This window comes from Callospermophilus lateralis, chromosome 13 (genome assembly GCF_048772815.1).
Source record: "Callospermophilus lateralis isolate mCalLat2 chromosome 13, mCalLat2.hap1, whole genome shotgun sequence".
Lineage (NCBI taxonomy): Eukaryota > Metazoa > Chordata > Mammalia > Rodentia > Sciuridae > Callospermophilus > Callospermophilus lateralis.
In genome coordinates, this window is record NC_135317.1 from 95,513,386 (window position 1) to 95,531,324 (window position 17,939).

At 40.6% G+C, this 17,939-nt stretch overlaps 1 protein-coding gene across 1 annotated transcript in view; it reads right to left on the reverse strand.

Moving 5' to 3' along the window:
- Lamc1 (laminin subunit gamma 1) overlaps positions 1-17,939 on the reverse strand; it is a 109,059-nt gene that overhangs the window by 6,065 nt on the left and 85,055 nt on the right. Inside the window, exons 14-26 of the mRNA XM_076832235.2 lie at positions 16,160-16,405; positions 15,215-15,368; positions 14,511-14,653; positions 13,342-13,520; positions 12,173-12,329; positions 6,828-7,033; positions 6,354-6,433; positions 5,563-5,700; positions 4,548-4,692; positions 3,549-3,698; positions 3,181-3,295; positions 2,051-2,250; positions 866-1,024 (exon numbers count right to left, since the gene is read on the reverse strand). Of these exons, the coding sequence (XP_076688350.1) occupies positions 866-1,024; positions 2,051-2,250; positions 3,181-3,295; positions 3,549-3,698; positions 4,548-4,692; positions 5,563-5,700; positions 6,354-6,433; positions 6,828-7,033; positions 12,173-12,329; positions 13,342-13,520; positions 14,511-14,653; positions 15,215-15,368; positions 16,160-16,405 (2,072 nt within the window). The remainder of the gene's footprint in view (positions 1-865; positions 1,025-2,050; positions 2,251-3,180; positions 3,296-3,548; positions 3,699-4,547; positions 4,693-5,562; positions 5,701-6,353; positions 6,434-6,827; positions 7,034-12,172; positions 12,330-13,341; positions 13,521-14,510; positions 14,654-15,214; positions 15,369-16,159; positions 16,406-17,939) is intronic.

Genomic DNA, 17,939 nt, shown 5'->3' on the forward strand with positions numbered 1-17,939 from the left:
AAAAAGGAAAAAGTACAATAAAATCAGGCGTTTTCACAGAGATGCTTCCTGTTATCAATTCTTCAGGTCTTGTGTTCCTCCTTCCTATTCCAAGGTGAAAATGACCCACAGTGAGAGGCCCTGTTTTTCTTTAGCATCAGTGAAAGAAAGAGTTCCTTCCTTACACTGAAAGTATATAAGTCAACAAGTTCCTGAATATCATTACTGTGACTGCTACAGTCAACTGGGCAGGGATATTCCCACTCTGTGTCTTAAAGTCTTCCTGGAGCAAAATACAGCACAGAACAGAAAAATGGACCCTAATTCTTCCTTGTTCCTTGGGCCATGTGTTCATAAATCAGTTTTGTTGCCAATGGTCTTATGTACACACATCCTTACAAAAAATAAAAAAGTTAAACTGAATATGAAGCTGGTGTGTTTTGGTGGGGTGATGGTAAATGCTACCTTCAAATTTTATTACACTAAAGAAACTGATCTTTGATTCCAGGGAGCCAGCCATGGGAAGGACTAGGAAGGGAACTGACTTTTCATTGCATTCCCTTTTATCCCTTTTGATTTTATACCATTTATGCATTACTCAATCAAAAATATAGACATTTTAAATGTCCTAAAACCCCAAGTGTGTAAAACAAAGTTTTGTTTTTAATTAAGAGCAGTTTTGGGACAGGACCATTGTGCAACAGAAGTCCTGGCAGAAGATCCAAATTCTTTGTCTTCTATGTAAGCTACTAACCCAATTCTTGACCAGCAGATGCAATGAAAAACAGACTCCGTATCAAAGACATTCTTCCCCTCGAGATGAGGATCTTTACTATTGAACACCCTTCAACTCTCTACCCACTCACAAGCGTGCTAAGCCTCTTACCATCCCTGCCATCATCATGTCCTGGTCGGCATCGTCTTGTTTTCTCTTCAGCTCTCTCTCTGCTTCCTGTAGCTGCCTCAACATACCATTCACCTCGTTATCCAGATCTGTAACTTCTGCAAAAGTCCTTTCAGCTTCTGCCTTGGTGCTGGTAGCATTCTAGGCACAAGATAAGCAAATTGCTAATTTTTAAAAGCCTTCCCTTATCCGGAGTATGGCCCCACTCCTTTTATAATTTGTAAAATGTTTCAAAATTATAATTCAGAAAGAATAGCACAGTGATTTCTACCAAGGCTTCTACTGTATCACCTAATAGTAGTTATTAAGAAAAACGTGAATACCTAACAAAACAGCATTTTAACTTTTATAAAGTGCCTTTCTTTGCATTTTCTTTTTCAGTTTCTGAAGTTCCCTGTTACTGCTATTTTTAGTGGAGGTCACAGAGCTAGCAAATGATAAACATTTTATAGAGTACATTTCCAACCACACTGGGTCAATTAGACTCTTTCCCTTGGATACATTTTAAATTCAAAGCTAGCCTGATTCTTCTTGGCAGTTGTTCATAATGTACAAAAAGGCTTCCATCCTGAAATATGAGTATATTATAAACATACTTAATTAAAAATCTTCTAACTGTTCTAGAGAAACTAAGACATTTATATGACCTGAGTTTTAGAACCAGCTCCAATCTTGCCTTTAGAGAGGATAAAGCCAGCAGAGAGAAATCATTGTTATGAATACAAAGGATCCCAGTGCAGCAGCTACGGAAAGTCCACACGGGGGGACTTGGGAATGGCGATGCGCTCGAAAGGGGCAGGAAAGCTGTGTTCATACAGCACTCTACGGAACAGTGAGAAAGATGTCACCTGTCCGGGTTCAGGAAGTATGTATGTCTGGGAGGTGCGGAATTTTTTGTAGAAGGGCTCCAAAGCCCTCAGCAGCTGTCCCACTTGGACAATTTGGATTCCACACTGATTTACTATAGAAATTTTAAAGGGACCTTTTTACTGATTCTTCCTTTTCAAACAACATGATTACCTTCTCTAAAGCCTAGTTAAAAAATAAAATAGGGATGGGTCAGGACAGATTTGCTGGAGCTGAGAAAAGACTCTGCACAGGCCTGAGGGCCTGGAGAGTGGCTGGAGAGGGTGTGAGGGGCTATTCTGGTAAGGAGGAAGTGCACACCTGCTGAACGGCGCTGGCGATCCTCTCAGCCTCGTGGGCCTTGTTCTTGGCCTCGGTGGCATCTGCTGCTGCGTTGCCCAACGCCAGCTGTGCTTCCCTCGTCTTCTCGTTGGCCTCCGAGATGGTCTGGTTGATGGCGGGAATCCTCCTCAGTGCCTCCTCTGCAGCTGTCTTGTTATCGTTCACGCGTCTATCAAAATCTAAAAGGAGTTCAGGGAAAGCATCAGAACGCAACTCCCAACAAGCAAAAAGGAATTTTTCAGGGACCTGCAATTATTTCTCAAGCAATAAAAATCAGGAAAAAAATGAAAGAATGGCTTGAGTTGAAATCTTAGAAAGCCAAGTACACGCACATCTCTACATAGGTTTCCCAAGAAAAGTTGTAAGGATGTGCACCTGTTTCTGGAAAGAGAATTCTCACTTGAAAATCTGTTTTGATGCAGAGTGTTTCACATACCATTGCTACCACCCTGGTGATTTTACTATCAGGACAACTGAGCTAAGAGTTCTGAGTACCTGTGACGAAAGAAAAACAGATGACTAAAGAGGTTAACGTGTGGAGCAGGACTCGAACCCAGGCCTGTAGTCGCCACATCAAAGCCCATACTTACAACTATTATCCTATAAATCTTCCTTATTGAACCTATAATTTTTATCAGTAGAGAATCCATTGCTGTGCAGTAAATTGGGCATATTTCTTTTCTATCCAGGGTGAAGAATGAGATGTCAGAGAAAATGAAAGATGACAGCCTTCATTTACCAACATGGGTCAGCTAAAAAGGCAGAACTTGGTTATCATGTGAGTCATTCTCATGAAAATGAGAATTTTCATTCTCAAGAAAATGCTTCTTGTTTGTATCTAAACTGAAGTGTGCAGGGGTAAAATGACATGAGCACTGGGATTTTTCTTGGAAACACTTCAGCATAAAAAAGTAGTGTGTCAGAGATGAACTAAGTGTGGTGACAACTATGGTGACTTCTGAATCTAGGTGATGAGTAGATGGGACTCACTATGCTACTGTTTTTCATTCTGCATGTTTCCAGAGATTATCATTCTAAAAACTGAAGGAATGAAATGGCCCAAGTGGAAGAGATGTCCCAAGAGCCCCAACATGCATGACCTCTCATACCTTTCAGGTTGTTGAGAATGTCATTAGCTTCTTGTAAGGTATTTCGTCCTTTTTTAGCAGCTTCTTCAGCAAGAGCCTTGGCAGCATCTGCTCGGGCCAGGAGTTGATCGGCAGTCTGCAAATGCAAGGCATATCAGAGGACAACCCTCCAAAGCCACCCCTTCTCTCTACTAGCAGACAAGGCGCCTCAAAGCTTCTGTCCTGAGATGCTGCAGCATAGGGCATGCTAGCCACCAGCTGGGACCAAGAAGAAGGTCCTGCCCTGAACACTTTATGGTTTGCTACCTCTGCTGCTGTTGGACTTAGATGACAGCTAGAATGTTACAATGTTGCCTCCAGAAATGAAGCAACCTACAAATCAAACTGACCTGTTGTTCAATTTTTCCATTCTCCAGAAGGTTCTTTACTTCAAGCTCCTTCCCTCTCATGTCTTCTCTGAGGTCTTCATAATCCTTTAACTTCTGGTCAATCAGACGTTCCAGGTCCGCAGCTTCTTTCTTTATTTTATTTGCTTCATTCTGTGAAAAGCAAGGAAGATGACATAAGTGATATTTTTAGAACAGCCCAAGTCAAGATTTTGTCAATCTTTTTAAAATTTAAATCGAGACACACTTTTCACCTAGTGAAATTCACAGTGCTTACATAGTTTCATGAGTTTTGACAGATGTAGTTACCTGTGTAGCACCACCTCAATAAAGATACAAAATGTTTCCATCACCCAAAGAAGTTCCTTTGCACGCTTTCCCAGCCCCTCCACCTGTCTCTCCCTACTATGGCCACTGTTCCAATATCCTCACACATTCAACAAATTTTGTGTGCACAGACAAGAGAGTACATGTATGGCTGCAGAGATCTAAACCTTCAGCTGTCAAGTCAACACCTCATATACAGAAAGAGAAACAGTGAATTTCAAGTTCAATGTAAAACACATGCTTATCTAGGACTTTGCATGAGAAAGCATGATTAGAACACAGATATGAAATAAATACTGTCAATTCCCAAATACCTTTCATGCCCAGAGCATCCTGACACAGTGCTTTCATTAAACCATTACCTTTTGTTGCTCCTCATATCTCCATTAGACAGTGCCTGGGAGGAAGGGTCTAGGCATATGGTGCTTTAAGTAACTGAAATGTGCTATAATTTACATTTATATGAAAGATATAGGATGATTATTCATATTATTAAAGTAGTCTGCTATTAAACATTTATAATCAGAAGACTCTTCACCTTGATAAGATCTATTAGTGCACTTAAAATAGAACTTAGCTGTACTGGTGAGTCGGGGCTGAGGAGGGAGGAGTAGGGCAGTCACAGGCTCTTCTACAGACTAGAGGGGACAGCACTGGCAACCACGTCGTGCGTACCTCCAGAGCCTCTGAGTCCACGGGAGCTAGCTGAGCCACACTGGCGTAGATCTCCACAGCTTTGTCTCCAGCACGCTTGGCCTCCTCGTGGACTCGGGCGGCTTGCTTTTCTAGATCCTGTGAGATGTTCTTTGCTTGTTCATACCTAAGGAACAAATTACGAAATTTAATAAAAACAGCTCCTTTTGGCATTTTAATGTTAACTAGATTCAACTCAGTTTACACCACCAGGATATCATTCCCAAAACCTCAAAGGAAATGCTACATTAAAAATGCTCTCATTTTAATGCCAACGTTTAGCTAAAATTTAATTTTGTCATCACTTTCTATTTATAACATAGTTCCTATAAACAGTTTGAGTATTCCTAATCCCCAAATCCATAATTCTCCAAAATCAAACCTTCTGAGCACCAACATAATCTAATAATGTAACAAATGAAAAGCTTCACACTTGACTTAATGTGATGGGTGACAGTCAAAATGCAGGCACACTGAAATTATGTATGACATTGCAGGCTATGTGTATGAAGTGTATATGAACATAAATGAATTTTGTGTTTAGGTTTGGGTCCCAGTCACAAGTATGTCATTATGTAACTGCAAATATTCCACAATATAAAATAATCCAAAATTCAAAACACTCTGGTCCCAAGCATTTCAGATGTGATTCTCAAACTTGTACTTTCTTATTTAAGACCCCTTTAAAGATCTACAAGTATATTCTGTTTGCTCTATTACATATTCTCCCTTCTTTTTTCAGTTAGTATGCAGAATTTTAAGTATCATGACTAGTCTTATTATCATTCTCTACAGTTACAGTAATTGGATCAAACAAAATCTCTGTGCCTGCACATCCCCTGCTTTAATTACTCTGCCATTTCAAAAGCTCAATTAACAAAAGAAATCTTACTGCATGAATGCACATCCTGAATCCAAAGCATTTAATTCCTCATTGAATTGGTGTTATTTACAAGAATATTTGAGGGTCTGAAAGCCACTGTTAAATTATACTCACTTCCTATTAAGTTCTTCAATCTCGACTGCTGTCTGATTTTCTCCTGCCAGTGTTCTCAAAAGCAGATTATATGCCTCAGTTGATGTATCATTGGCTGTTTTTGCTACTCGTACAATGTCATCAGCTTCTTGTTTATGGCTATACACGTAAGAGAGAGAAAAAAAATCAACCATAGAAGAGACCATCTGACAGGAAAAGAAGTAAAATTTGGGTAATGCTTATTTGATTATATATGCGTACACTAACGTGGGTTGAGATCTCCAAATATTGGAAAATCCCATTCATTTGGAATTTTACAATCATTTCAGTGGGGCTAAGTTTACAAAAAGTGTTCTATAAATTGAAAAAAAAGTGTGGGGGGGGGAGTATTTCCCAAGATGATTAATGATATAAAATTTATAGGGACAGTAAAGGGAGGTACGGGGAGCAAATATTTTCTACTGAGATATGAAAATAAAGCATTTTTTTGTTGCAAAGTTAACATGAAAAGAATTTAATAACTGAATTCTACTGAGCTGCTTAGACTCTATCAACTTTAAGACTCTAAAGTTAAAAATCTAAAAAAGTATTTTCTTTTTTGAGATATGCCAATATAATCTTGCTACAAACCTTTGTATTCTAACTCTTCAAGTGACCACTCTAATTTCAAAGTAGAAAGAAGAAGATGGTACACAGAGCTGCTGACATCTCAGAAGGGAAAGTAAGTCTTTCAGAGGGACCCATCTGAGGGGTGGTTCAGAACACCCAGCTACACCCTGGGAAGCTATACCTTAACCACTAAACAGAATTACCGTTCAGCCAGCTTTCGGGCCTCTTCTGCCAGAAGAGTCATGTTGTTTGGATCCCCTGTAGACTCCGGCTGAATGATTGACTGAAGAGGAAAAAAAGCATTTATTCTCAAAGGACTGAAGTGCTTAAATTTCAGAAAGCAAGTGTCAAAACTAAATTTTTGTTAGTGTTAGAGAGAAAAAAGACTACTTCTTATTTTCAGAGATCTTTATTAAATGATTTTACAAATGATTTCTATTTTCAGCAAAGAAGATTAAACTGCCAGTGGCAGAGAAAGAATAAAGTGAGAGGAAACACAGGTGTCCCTTGTTTTTACCCAGCGGGTACCCTCTCACGACAAGGAGGGATATGGCTTTCTGGCTCGGGGGAGCACCAGGGGAGGAGCTGAGGAACGCATCACTGCCCCTAACACACTGCCGCAGTTTTCCAAAGGGCTCCCCAATCTGCCCTCCACCCCGACCTTACCACACACTCACCACATTGGCAGCTGCGATTTTTGCTTTCTCAAGTTCTCTGGAGGCAATTTCAATCAGCCGCTCCGTGCTCTCCACTCGGGCCCGTGCTTGTTCAGCCAAATTTCCAGTCTCCTGGATGGTGTTCCGGATGTTCTGCAAACGGCCGATTTGGCTGTGCAGAGTGTTATTCACCCTCTGAAGGCGATCCATCAAGTTCTGGTCCACATCTGTAATGGTATTGCAGAAGAGATGCCATCAATGATCTGAAGTGGGCATGATGTCTCGCGAGAAATCTGAGGCACTGTGTATCTTGACCCTTCCAAATCCAGCCTCTTCCCGACAAGCTTCCCCACAGCAGAGCTGAGCAGTCTGTACCGCTGTCATCAATGGGTCTCCAACTGCCTGCCCCTGAGTCCCACCTGACTTCGAGGCCCTCTTTCCCACTCACCACTATATCCCCAGCCTTACAGAGAGGTTGGAAAAGAGAAAGCAACCAAGGATTTTTTTTTAATATTTATTTTTTAGTTATAGGCGGACACAATATCTTTATTTTATTTTTACGTGGTGCTGAGGATGGAACCCAGTGCCTCACGCATGGTAGGCAAGCGCTCTACTTCTGAGCCACAACCCCAGCCCACCAAGGATTGTTTGATGAAGGAATGAAAAATTGATTTTGACATTCCAGCACAGGCCAAATTTAATCATAAATACACAATGTTGTTAAAAATGCTGCTAGTCTTGGAAGCTAAATGTACTTCAAAACTTGGGGAAAAAAACTGTGTTTAAAACCATATTGACATACGGCATATTCAACTCACTTTGTATTTTGAATTAAATAGACTGTTGCTGCAACCCTTTCCCCCTTGTACATATGTAATTCTTTTAATTGGTCTCTGCTTTTAAATAGCTCTTCAAGTTGCTCTTTATTAATAATACTCAACTTAATACCTGGATCCTAATAAACCAAAAGATATATATAAGCCCATGCAAACATAAGCCTGCCAGTATTTGAGGTTATACTAATACACAAAAACCATTGAGTAGCTGGGTGCAGAGGTGTATGCCTGTAATCCCAGCTGCAAGGGAGGCTGAGGCAAGAGGATTGTGAGTTCTCAGCAATGGTGAGGCACTAAGCAACTCAGTAATACCTGACTCTAAATAAAATACAAAATAGGGCTGGGGATGGGGCTCAGTGATTGAGTGCCCCTGAATTTAATCTCTGGTACCCCCACCCCCCAAAAAATCATTAAGTCATACTCAAAACTGACCAGTGAGGGGCACAGAATAGAAAGCAAGAATAAACTCCACAACTACATCTAACTGCTTTTTGGTGAAGTTGCTAAGAACATATGTCGGAGAAGGGACAGTCTTTAATAATGGTGCTGGGGAAACTGAATATCCACATGCAGAAGAATGAAACTAGAACCCTACCTCTCATCAGTTACAAAAGCAACTCAAATGGATTAAAGACTTAGAGGTAAGACCTGAACAATGAGACTCCTAGAAGAAAACACAGGGGAAATGCTTCAGGACATTGGAATGGGGAAGAATTTTTTGGACAAGACCCCAAAAGCAGAGGAAACAAAAACAAAAATAAACCAATGGGATTAGAGCAAACTCAAAAAGCATGGCAAAGGAAACCATCAACAGATTGCACAGAAAACTCCAGAATGGGAGAAAATATGGGCAAACTATCCATCTGACAATGGCTTGGTATCTACAGTATATAAGAACTCCAAAAATTCAATAGCAAAAAACCCCAAATAACCTGATTTAACAATGGGCACTTGACCTGAATAGACATTTTCAAAAGAGACATACAAATGACTAACAGGTATATGAGAAAAAATTCAACTTTACTAATCATGAGGGAAATGCAAATTAAAACCACAGTGAGGGGCTAGGGCTGTGGCTCAGCGGTAGAGCGCTTGTCTAGCATGTTCAAGGCCCTGGGTTCGATCCTCAGCACCACATAAAAATAAATAAATAAAATAAAGGTACTGTGTCCAACTACAAATAAAAAATATTAAAAAAAAAAAAAAAAAAAAAAACAGTGAGACAGCATTTCACCCCAGTTAGAATGGTTATAACCAAAAGACCAAAGATAATAAATGCTGATGAGGATGTGCAGAAAAGGGATCCATTACACACTGTTGGTAAGAATGTAAATGAATACAGTTATTATGGAAAACATTATAGAGGTTCTCCCCCAAAATTAATAACAGGCCTGGCATGGTGGTGCATGCTGTAATCCCAGCTATTCAGGAAGGCTGAGGCAGGAGGATCTCAAGTTCAAGGCCAGCCTAGGAAACTTAGTGAGGCCCTAAGCAACTTAGCAAGACTCTATCTCAAAAGAAAAAAAAAACAAAAAGGGCTGGGGATGTGACTCAATAGTAAAGAGCCCCTGGGTTCAAAATATAAATAAATATAAATAAAACCAGATACATAGTGCAGCAATGTTTATCTCTCTAACAAAATAGAAACCAGTACGTGTAAGAGCTGTCTGTGTTCACCATGAGTAAGAGATGGAAACAAGCAAAATGAATGTCAACCAATGAAGGGACAAGAAAATATGGTATGCATAATGGAATATTATTTGGCCATAAAAAGGATGAAATCTTGTCATTTGCAACAACATGGATGGAGCTAGAGATAATTATGTGAAGTGAAGTAAGCCATGCACAGAAAAACAATTACCACACAATCTCACTCATATGTGGAATGCAAAACAGTTGATCTTGCCAGGCATGCTGGTGCACACCTGTAATCCCAGCAACTCAGGAGGATTACAAGTTTAAGCACCTCAGTGAGACTCTGTCTCAAAATAAAATAAAAAGAGCTGGGGATATAGCTCAGTCATGGAACACTTGCCTAGTATATGCAAGGCCCATGGTTCAGTCCCCCAGCACTACAAAAAACAAGAATAACGTTAATCTCATAGAATGGTAGTTATCAGAGGATGGAGAGAGTAGTGGGTGGGGGGAATAATGAAAAGTTGATAATGGGTACTAAGACATAGTTGCCTGGGAGCAGGAAGTTCTGGTGGGTATAGCAAAACAGGGTGGCTATAGACAACAATAATGTGCAGTACACTTCAAAAAGCCAGAAGAAAGGATTTTGAAAGACTTTACCCTAAAGAAATAATAACATGTTTGAGGAGACAGAGAAGTTTAACTTGATTTAAATACCACATCATCTACACATATATCAAATGATTATATTAACCCATAGTATGTACAATTTATATGGTTTTAATAAATAAATTTAACTTTAAAAAATGAACCAGTTCTTACTTCAGCATGATGCTCAATGTAAAAAACAGGTCAAAGTTAAAAACAAATGAGATTAATAGTTTCAGAAAACAGCATTTGAAGCAGGGCCACCAAATATATGTGCAAAGGTGATCCATTGCACAACCTTGGCCTAACTACACAGGGGTCCTGCCTGGAATGTCACTTAGGCAATTCCTGAATAATCTTAAGAAAGTACTAAGAACACAAACAAGCTTAAATCAGGGAAAATCATTTAGATTTAGGAGGGAGATGCAGCCAGTAACATCTGAGAAGCCCCCTCCCTTTAGACCTTCAAGAATGCAATAGTTCTTGATCTTTTTGTCCAGTTCTTTACAGAAACAATAATATCTGAAAAAGGCACAGATAACCTAACTGGTAGGTTTGTTTCAAATGCCTTCCAATTTCAAGTGTCTACTTGCCAGACTTAATGCATCGTATAATCTCCTTTTAAATTTGTACAATAAACACTAGTTTCAACTACAAATGAATACTAGGGGATAAAAAAGATAAATAATTACAAAGACACTTTCATTCTTGGCTAGTTTGAACCTCGGCAGGCAAGGGCAGCCAGGAACTGTGTTCATAACTGAGATCTTAGGGAAGGTGACACTAGCTCCACCTGACCAGGATGCTTCCAGAGCTTTCAGACGCAGCAGCCCACTGTGTTCTGGCTCAAAGAGGTATGATGGCTCCCATCAGAGTTTCCATCCAACTTAATCCCCTTCCCGGGCAGAGGAAAAAAGGTAGCAATTGGAGCCAAAGAGAGTTATGGATAGCTGGGCTGCATCAAGATGCTTGGAATGTAGGTGCCCAAGCTGGGTCCCTTCCTTTCTTGCTCTTTGACCTACTCCCGTGGTTGCCAGTGCTGCACCAGAGCTGAGTACTAGACCCCTGCTCTTTGCTGGACTGATCAGCACTTTGGATATAACCCCATATTCAATTTCTCATATATATGGCAAGATAGATGTGAATCAGCTGTCCTATCTAAAACCAAAACAAACACATAAACACTTTATGTTAAAATAAGAACCTCTCATTGTATTTTCAATCTCTAAAAACTGACCTATGGAACAAAGTCTGGACTCTCATATTAAAATCAAACTGGCCCAAACGAGATACACTCAATTACTTCCTCATCTTATCCAATAATCACATAAAGTAAAATTGCTATACATTTGAAATATTTAAAAGAAGAAACGTATTGTTTGTGTTGACCTATGACAGGAAGGCCTCTTCATGCAACTCCAAATGGGCAGATTTATAAGCTCAATGGTGAAGTCAATCATTGCCGTCTCAAGTATACTTTTAATGTACATTTATTTTGTTCATCTGTGAACTCTTGCATATCAGTGATGGGAAGCCCCATAACGTAGCTGGCCCGATGGAGCTGGGTCTTTCTATCTTTTCATTACTGGTGTGTTGAGCAAGTGCCTGGCCTATGTATGGAACCCAGTGCCTTGCATGTGCTAGGTGAGCGCTTTACCGCTGAGCCACAACCCCAGCCCCCTTCTATTATATCTTTTTTTTTCTTTTTTTTTTTAAAAAACCCCTATTCTAAGAAGAGAATATATGTATTTGGAATGATTTCTCTCCATTTTACCATCCCTACTCCTGCACATTTTCTTCTTTACTCCTGCTGCTATTCCTTTGGTCTTGAAGAGGGTGAAAGTGAAATGAATTCACATTGTTTCGAGCTGCTACTACATGCTAGGCACTGTGCTAGTGTGTGCCATGTTTTTTTTTGTTGTTGTTGTTGTTGTTTTTGAGAGAGAGAGAGAGAGAGAGATTTTTTAATATTTATTTTTTAGTTTTCAGCGGACACAACATCTTTGTTTGTATATGGTGCTAAGAATCGAACCCGGGCCACACGCATGCCAGGCGAGCGCGCTTGAGCCACATCCCCAGCCCTCTATTATATCTTAAAGCATTAAATTGATGATTGTTTTTTGAAATACTATTCTGTAAAAATACATATTGTACAAGTGGTTTAAAAATTGAGAAAGAATTTTATAGAACCTTACTAATTAAATGAATTAGGAACTACATCACAAATTTACATTTAATTATGTGTACCTTTGACATCCTGGGCCTCACGAAGGAGGTCCATAACCTCTCTCTCTGCTTCCTTTAGCCTATCCTCAAAGGCTTGATCTGTCACCATCTCATCCCCAGTTCCAAGGTTTGCTATGAGACTCTCTAATTCCTGGAGTTTCACTCGATGATCAGCAACCTGAACATGATGGAAGAGAAAAGGGAATGAGCTCCACTGTACTTACTGCAGGAATTTCAGAGGCACTCTGTGAGTATGTGTTAAATAGATGCGATGGGTACTTTTCCTTTTGTTTCTCTGGCTTCAAAAAGAAGCCTTCCGGAGTGTCACTCCCTGACTTTAAACATCACTTGCAGACAGTTCATCCTTTCCCGAGTGGTAGATGATCTTCTTGCTTTTTCCTCTTACCTCTGACAGTATCTCGAATTTAACATCCAAAACCAGACCTCTAAATTCTGTTCTCCCTGAGCATCTCAGTGTATAGCATATCTAGCTACCCTAAGCAGAAGACTCAGGATCCATCCTTGATTCTCCTCTCCCCCAGTCATGCCCTTAACGCAGGCATTTATCCAACAGGATGGTGGTTCCTCTTCTGCCCCCCACCTATCACCATCCTAATCATAGTAGTCAGAGTGCGCCTCTTCAAATGCAAACTGGATTCCCAAGCTTGGAAGAGTTCTCCAGTGCCTTCCCACTGGATTTGGAATAAGGTGTGAACTCTATTCTAGGGTCACCATGGTCTTACATAATCTGTCCCTACCAAACACTCCAGGCTTGTCCCAAGCTACTCTCCCTTCAATCAGGAAGCGCCAGCCGCCCTGGCTTCCAGGCCCTTTTGTTGGGTACAACCTGTGGTTACTCGGCTTATTCCTTTTCACTTATTCCTTCTTACTTGGCTCATTCCTTCTCATTCTGAAGCTCTCACTTCACAGGAATTTCCTGAAAGAGGTCTTATACAAAGTAGTTTCCAACAGTTATTCTGTTTATATTCTTTCTGGCACTTATCTCAATATGTCTTGCTTATTTTTTAATTTTTTATTATTTCCCTCCTGAACTAGAACATAAGTATATGAGAAGAGGGATTGTCTATGTTGTTTACCACTTTTTCTCTGGAGCTGTGTGTGTGCTAAGTTTTCATCCAACATCTGCTGAATGAATGAACGAACGAATGAACACACTGTTGACAGCTTACCTTATCCTTTACCAGCCGGTAACAAGCTGGACATTCCTGGCAGCCAGGCCAGGAACGATTGTAGAAATAGTTCTCTTCACACTGGTCACAGCGGTTTCCCACAAAGCCTTCTCTGCATTCACAGCGACCATCATCTTTGCACTGGAGTGAACGAGACCCCTCAGGATGACAGTCACAAGCTGCAGTAGGGGAAACAGTACATAATAAGCAAAAGGAGGACGGGAACATTTCCTTAACTCAGACTGGTAACAATAAGCTAATTCTATTATAAGTCGACTTTGTTTTACAGACCTATATATGAGAAACTAAATGGTTAAGTCCACTTATCAAAGAAGACAGATAATTTTATTTTAAAGTAAAAATAAGCCTTAAAGTAAAAAAGAGGTCAAAGTTAAAAACAAATGAGATTAATTTGTAAACGTGCATCCTTTAGGACACGCTTCATGTTATTTAATAGTTACAGAAATTATTAAACTAATAAGTGCACCTTTCATGCACTTCAAGAATTCATCTATCTTCACCTCTCTACTGTCTAACATTTCTCTGAAGAATGAGAAAACCCAAATGCTAATGCTTCTCTTGCATTATTTTATAGTTTGTTTACTCACTTTGTTCTCTGAACTTAGTCAGTGACTTATGCTACATTCCACAGGAGAAATGAAGGAATTCAGAAAGCAAAAACACCAAATTGTTCCAAGGCCTAATTCCAGGCAAGTGTTTATGCCAAAGAGAAGCAGATGTTTATATGCAACTGTCCCAGAAGGGGCCCCAGGGTGGGAAGCAACCACGGCCAGTAAGTCAATGAGCACACTGCGAACAGGATCCTTCAATGTTTCATTGTCGGCACTAAAAAAAGCTCCACTAAACATAGTGAGCAAGCTCAGGAATCCAAGGGGGAGCTTTCTTTGGAAAAAAAAATAGAAGATTGAAAAGAATAAAAAACATTTAAAAAGAAATATGAATAAGGTAGTTGCAAAGAAATCAGGGACGTCCTTAATTTCTAGAGTTTTAGACAAGGAATATTCATGGAATAAAGCATCTATGATGCTTTGGGAATGGCCCTGACCATAAACCAGGGGGCTGAACAGAGGCTGTCAAAGTCCTTTCTTCTCTCAGGTGCTACTGGAATCAGGGGAGACTTGGCATTACATGCCACCAACATGTCTTACGTTTGCAGCCTTCAGGTCCAAACCCAAAGTGGTTGACCTCACAGCGGTCACAGTGCTGACCGGTGATGCCCGGCTGGCACTCACACTGGCCGGTGCGGATGTCACACTGCCCGTTGGTGGAACCCAAAGCATGGCAATTGCACCTGAAAATGAACACAGGACACTCCTAAGGTAGGAAAAGCAGACTTTAAGCAAAACTTTGTGGCTTTGTTTCAGGATAATATTGATTCAATCTGTATCAGAAAACAGTATGTTTAAAGGTTGTTAAGACAGAATGTTAAGGGTTATTAAGCCCCCAAGGTTCAAGTTATTTTTATGAGAGCTACTTAGAACCTCTTTTTCTAGCTTAACCAATATCAGTGGCTCTCCACACTGGTACTGCGTCAGCCCTGCCCAGGAGCTTTGAAAATAGGAATTCCCAGGTTGCAACCCTAGAGGATCAGATTCCAAGTTTCACAGAAAGAACCTGGTAATTTATAACTTTATTAAGACATTGCTCAGTTGATTCTGACACAGCTGGGGCCACTTCTTTGTCCCATTAGCCTACTGACAACTGTCCAGTATTCCCTTAAGGGTGATTTTCTGTATCAGGCACTCAAATCATTCCTGAACAAAATCAAGCCACTATTAATTATAACATAAAAATTCACTTCTTAAAATACAAAAATAGCAAAGACGACTTCCACCTATCACCGATCCCTCACCTCTCACAGCCTTGTCCGCTCTGTAGGTTGTAGAAGCCAGGGTCACAAGTACCACAGTCCCGGCCGGACACATGAGGCAGACACTCACACTGACCGGTCACAGGATTACAGCTGCTCTGCTGCCTCACAGTGCCATATGGATTGCAACTGCAGGCTAGGGAAGGAAGAGAGAGAGCAAAGGATGGAAATCACCTGAGAGAAATACCAAATACAGAGCCACTCACATGGCTTCCAATATGGAAGCTGCTGGGCACATGTGGCTGTTGAGCACCTGTAACGTGGGTGGCCAGTCTGAATGGAGAGGTGCTGTAAATGTGAAAACATGCTGGATTTTGATGATTTAGTGTGAAAAAGAACATGTATCTCATTGATGATTTTTTATTAATTATTTGTGTGAAATTATTATTGTTGGCTACATTAGTTTAAATAAAATACATTAAAACTGATTTCTCCTGTTTTATTTTTAAAATAAAAAAAATGTGATGGCTAGGGGCTGGGGCTGTAGTCAGCAGCAGAGTACTTGCCTTCTACATGTGAGGCACTGGGTTCGATTCTCAGTACCACATTTTAAAAAACAAAAACAAATAAAATAAAGGCATGTTGTCCATCTACAATTATAATTTTTTTTATATATATATTTATTTTCTAGTTATCGGCGGACACAACATCTTTGTTTGTATGTGGTGCTGAGAATCGAACCCGGGCCGCACGCATGCCAGGCGAGCGCGCTACCACTTGAGCCACATCCCCAGCCCCTACAATTATAAATTTTTTAAAAAAAAATATGATGGCAGAAATTTTTTAATTATGCAAGCGGTTTACACTGTATTTTTATTGGACAGGGCTGCGTTAAACCAAACAACTATGTGTATTTAAAGAGACACACAACGAATCTGCAGAACAAAGGTGTATACCTGTGACAGGATTTGACCAATGGCTGATTACCTTTGCATTTGTCTGCTGGATTGGGAGCCAGGGGATTTCCAAAGAATCCATCTTTGCACCGGTCACAATAGAAGCCCGCAGTGTTATAGATGCATTTCAGGCACTCTCCTGTCGAGCGGTTGCAATTTCCCACAGCATTGGGATCAATGTTGTCATTACACTGGCAGAGGCGGCAAAGCCTCACAGGGCCATTTCTACCCAAGGGGTCTCCAAAGTAGCCATCATCACAGAGCTCACATCTCTTACCTGGGGATAAGACAATCTGATGTTATGATAGAGAGGTCTGGTGCTCAGTTACCTGGTCACAAACAGTGTAGTCTAGCTATCAGATGCAAGATGATATAGTACAGTGGGGTGTAGGAGCCCTGGGTTGCAGCCCCAGCACTGGGCCAGATCAGTGGAGTGACCCTGTGCACATCTCCACTTCCCCATGAGAAAGACAGGCTCTGGTTTGCCTGCCTCACTACAAATGTTCTGATAATTAACCAGAATCATGTATTAAAAAGTGCTCTGTAAATGAGTCAGGCCCAAGAATTATGAACCTCTCCAGTCCCAAGGGATGGCAATGCATATATGTCAGTCTTGGCTGACACTACTAAAAAAGATGGAGTGCCCCTCTCAATACCCTGGGTGTCCCAGATGACAGGTTGAGGAGGATCATTCTCAACATATAACAGGCCATTGCTGTCTCTAGTTGAGCAGTGTCAACTAATAAAGAATCAGAGATTTCTTAAAGAGAACTTAGAAATCATACACTGCCACCTGCTCCTATCAGAGCTAAGGGCACAGACCGGTTAAATAACTTGCCCACAACCAAATAAATGACAGAAAGAGAAGCAAAGCCAGAAACAGGTTCTTTCCCCTGATACTAAACTCCCAGCTCCTCATCCTTCCTTTTCTAGTTTCTGACCATCATTACTCAGGTATTAAAAGTGCAAAGGCTCTTTCTATCTTTGTATTCAAAAGGGTCTAAATGAGCCTAGAGGTTTTGGAGAACTGCATGTTCCTTTATTCAACAAATATTTACAGAGCATCTGCTGTAGGCCAGCATTGTTCTAGGTTGTCAAGACCATGCGAATGAGGCGGTCCTTGCTCTCCTGAAACCTGCTGCAGCTGGGGGAACCAACACCCAGACATCCAAATAAACAAGACTATTTCAGATAGGGATAAGCATAAAAAAAGTTAAAAGAGGGCAAACAAGATAAGGTGATACAGTAAGAGTGACAGTGACTTTATATTGGATAAGAGAAAGTCTCTTTGTGAGGAAACACAGGGATGAAGATGGAAAGTCAGAGGGAATAGTGTTTCAGAAAAACCAGTCAAAGCAGAAGCAGTTAAGAACCAACCCATGCAGGGGACTCTGCCATCTGGATTTCAATTTAAGTGCAGGGAGAAGCTCCTGGGTTTTTAAAAGTGCTGTGATCTGATTTACACTTAAAAAGGATTGTTTGGGCCTCCACATGGAGAATGGTTCTTAGGGGAGCAGGTGAAGCGGGGGAGGCAATTCCAGGTGAGAGATGACAGCAGCCGGAACCAGGATGGTGGCAGGGGAGGTGGTGAAAGTGATCAGATCTGAGACAGTTAAGACTTGCAGGCTGTTTCTGGGAAATAAAAGACAAAGGATCAAGGACAAGCCCTAGGATTTTAACTTGAACAACTAGGTAGATGGTAGTATATTTAATGAAATGAAGAAGATTAGGAAAAGAACAGGTTGGGATTGCAGGAAAAAAAGAGACAAAGATTTACCTTTAATTTGCTTACTTTGGGGATTCCTTTAGCT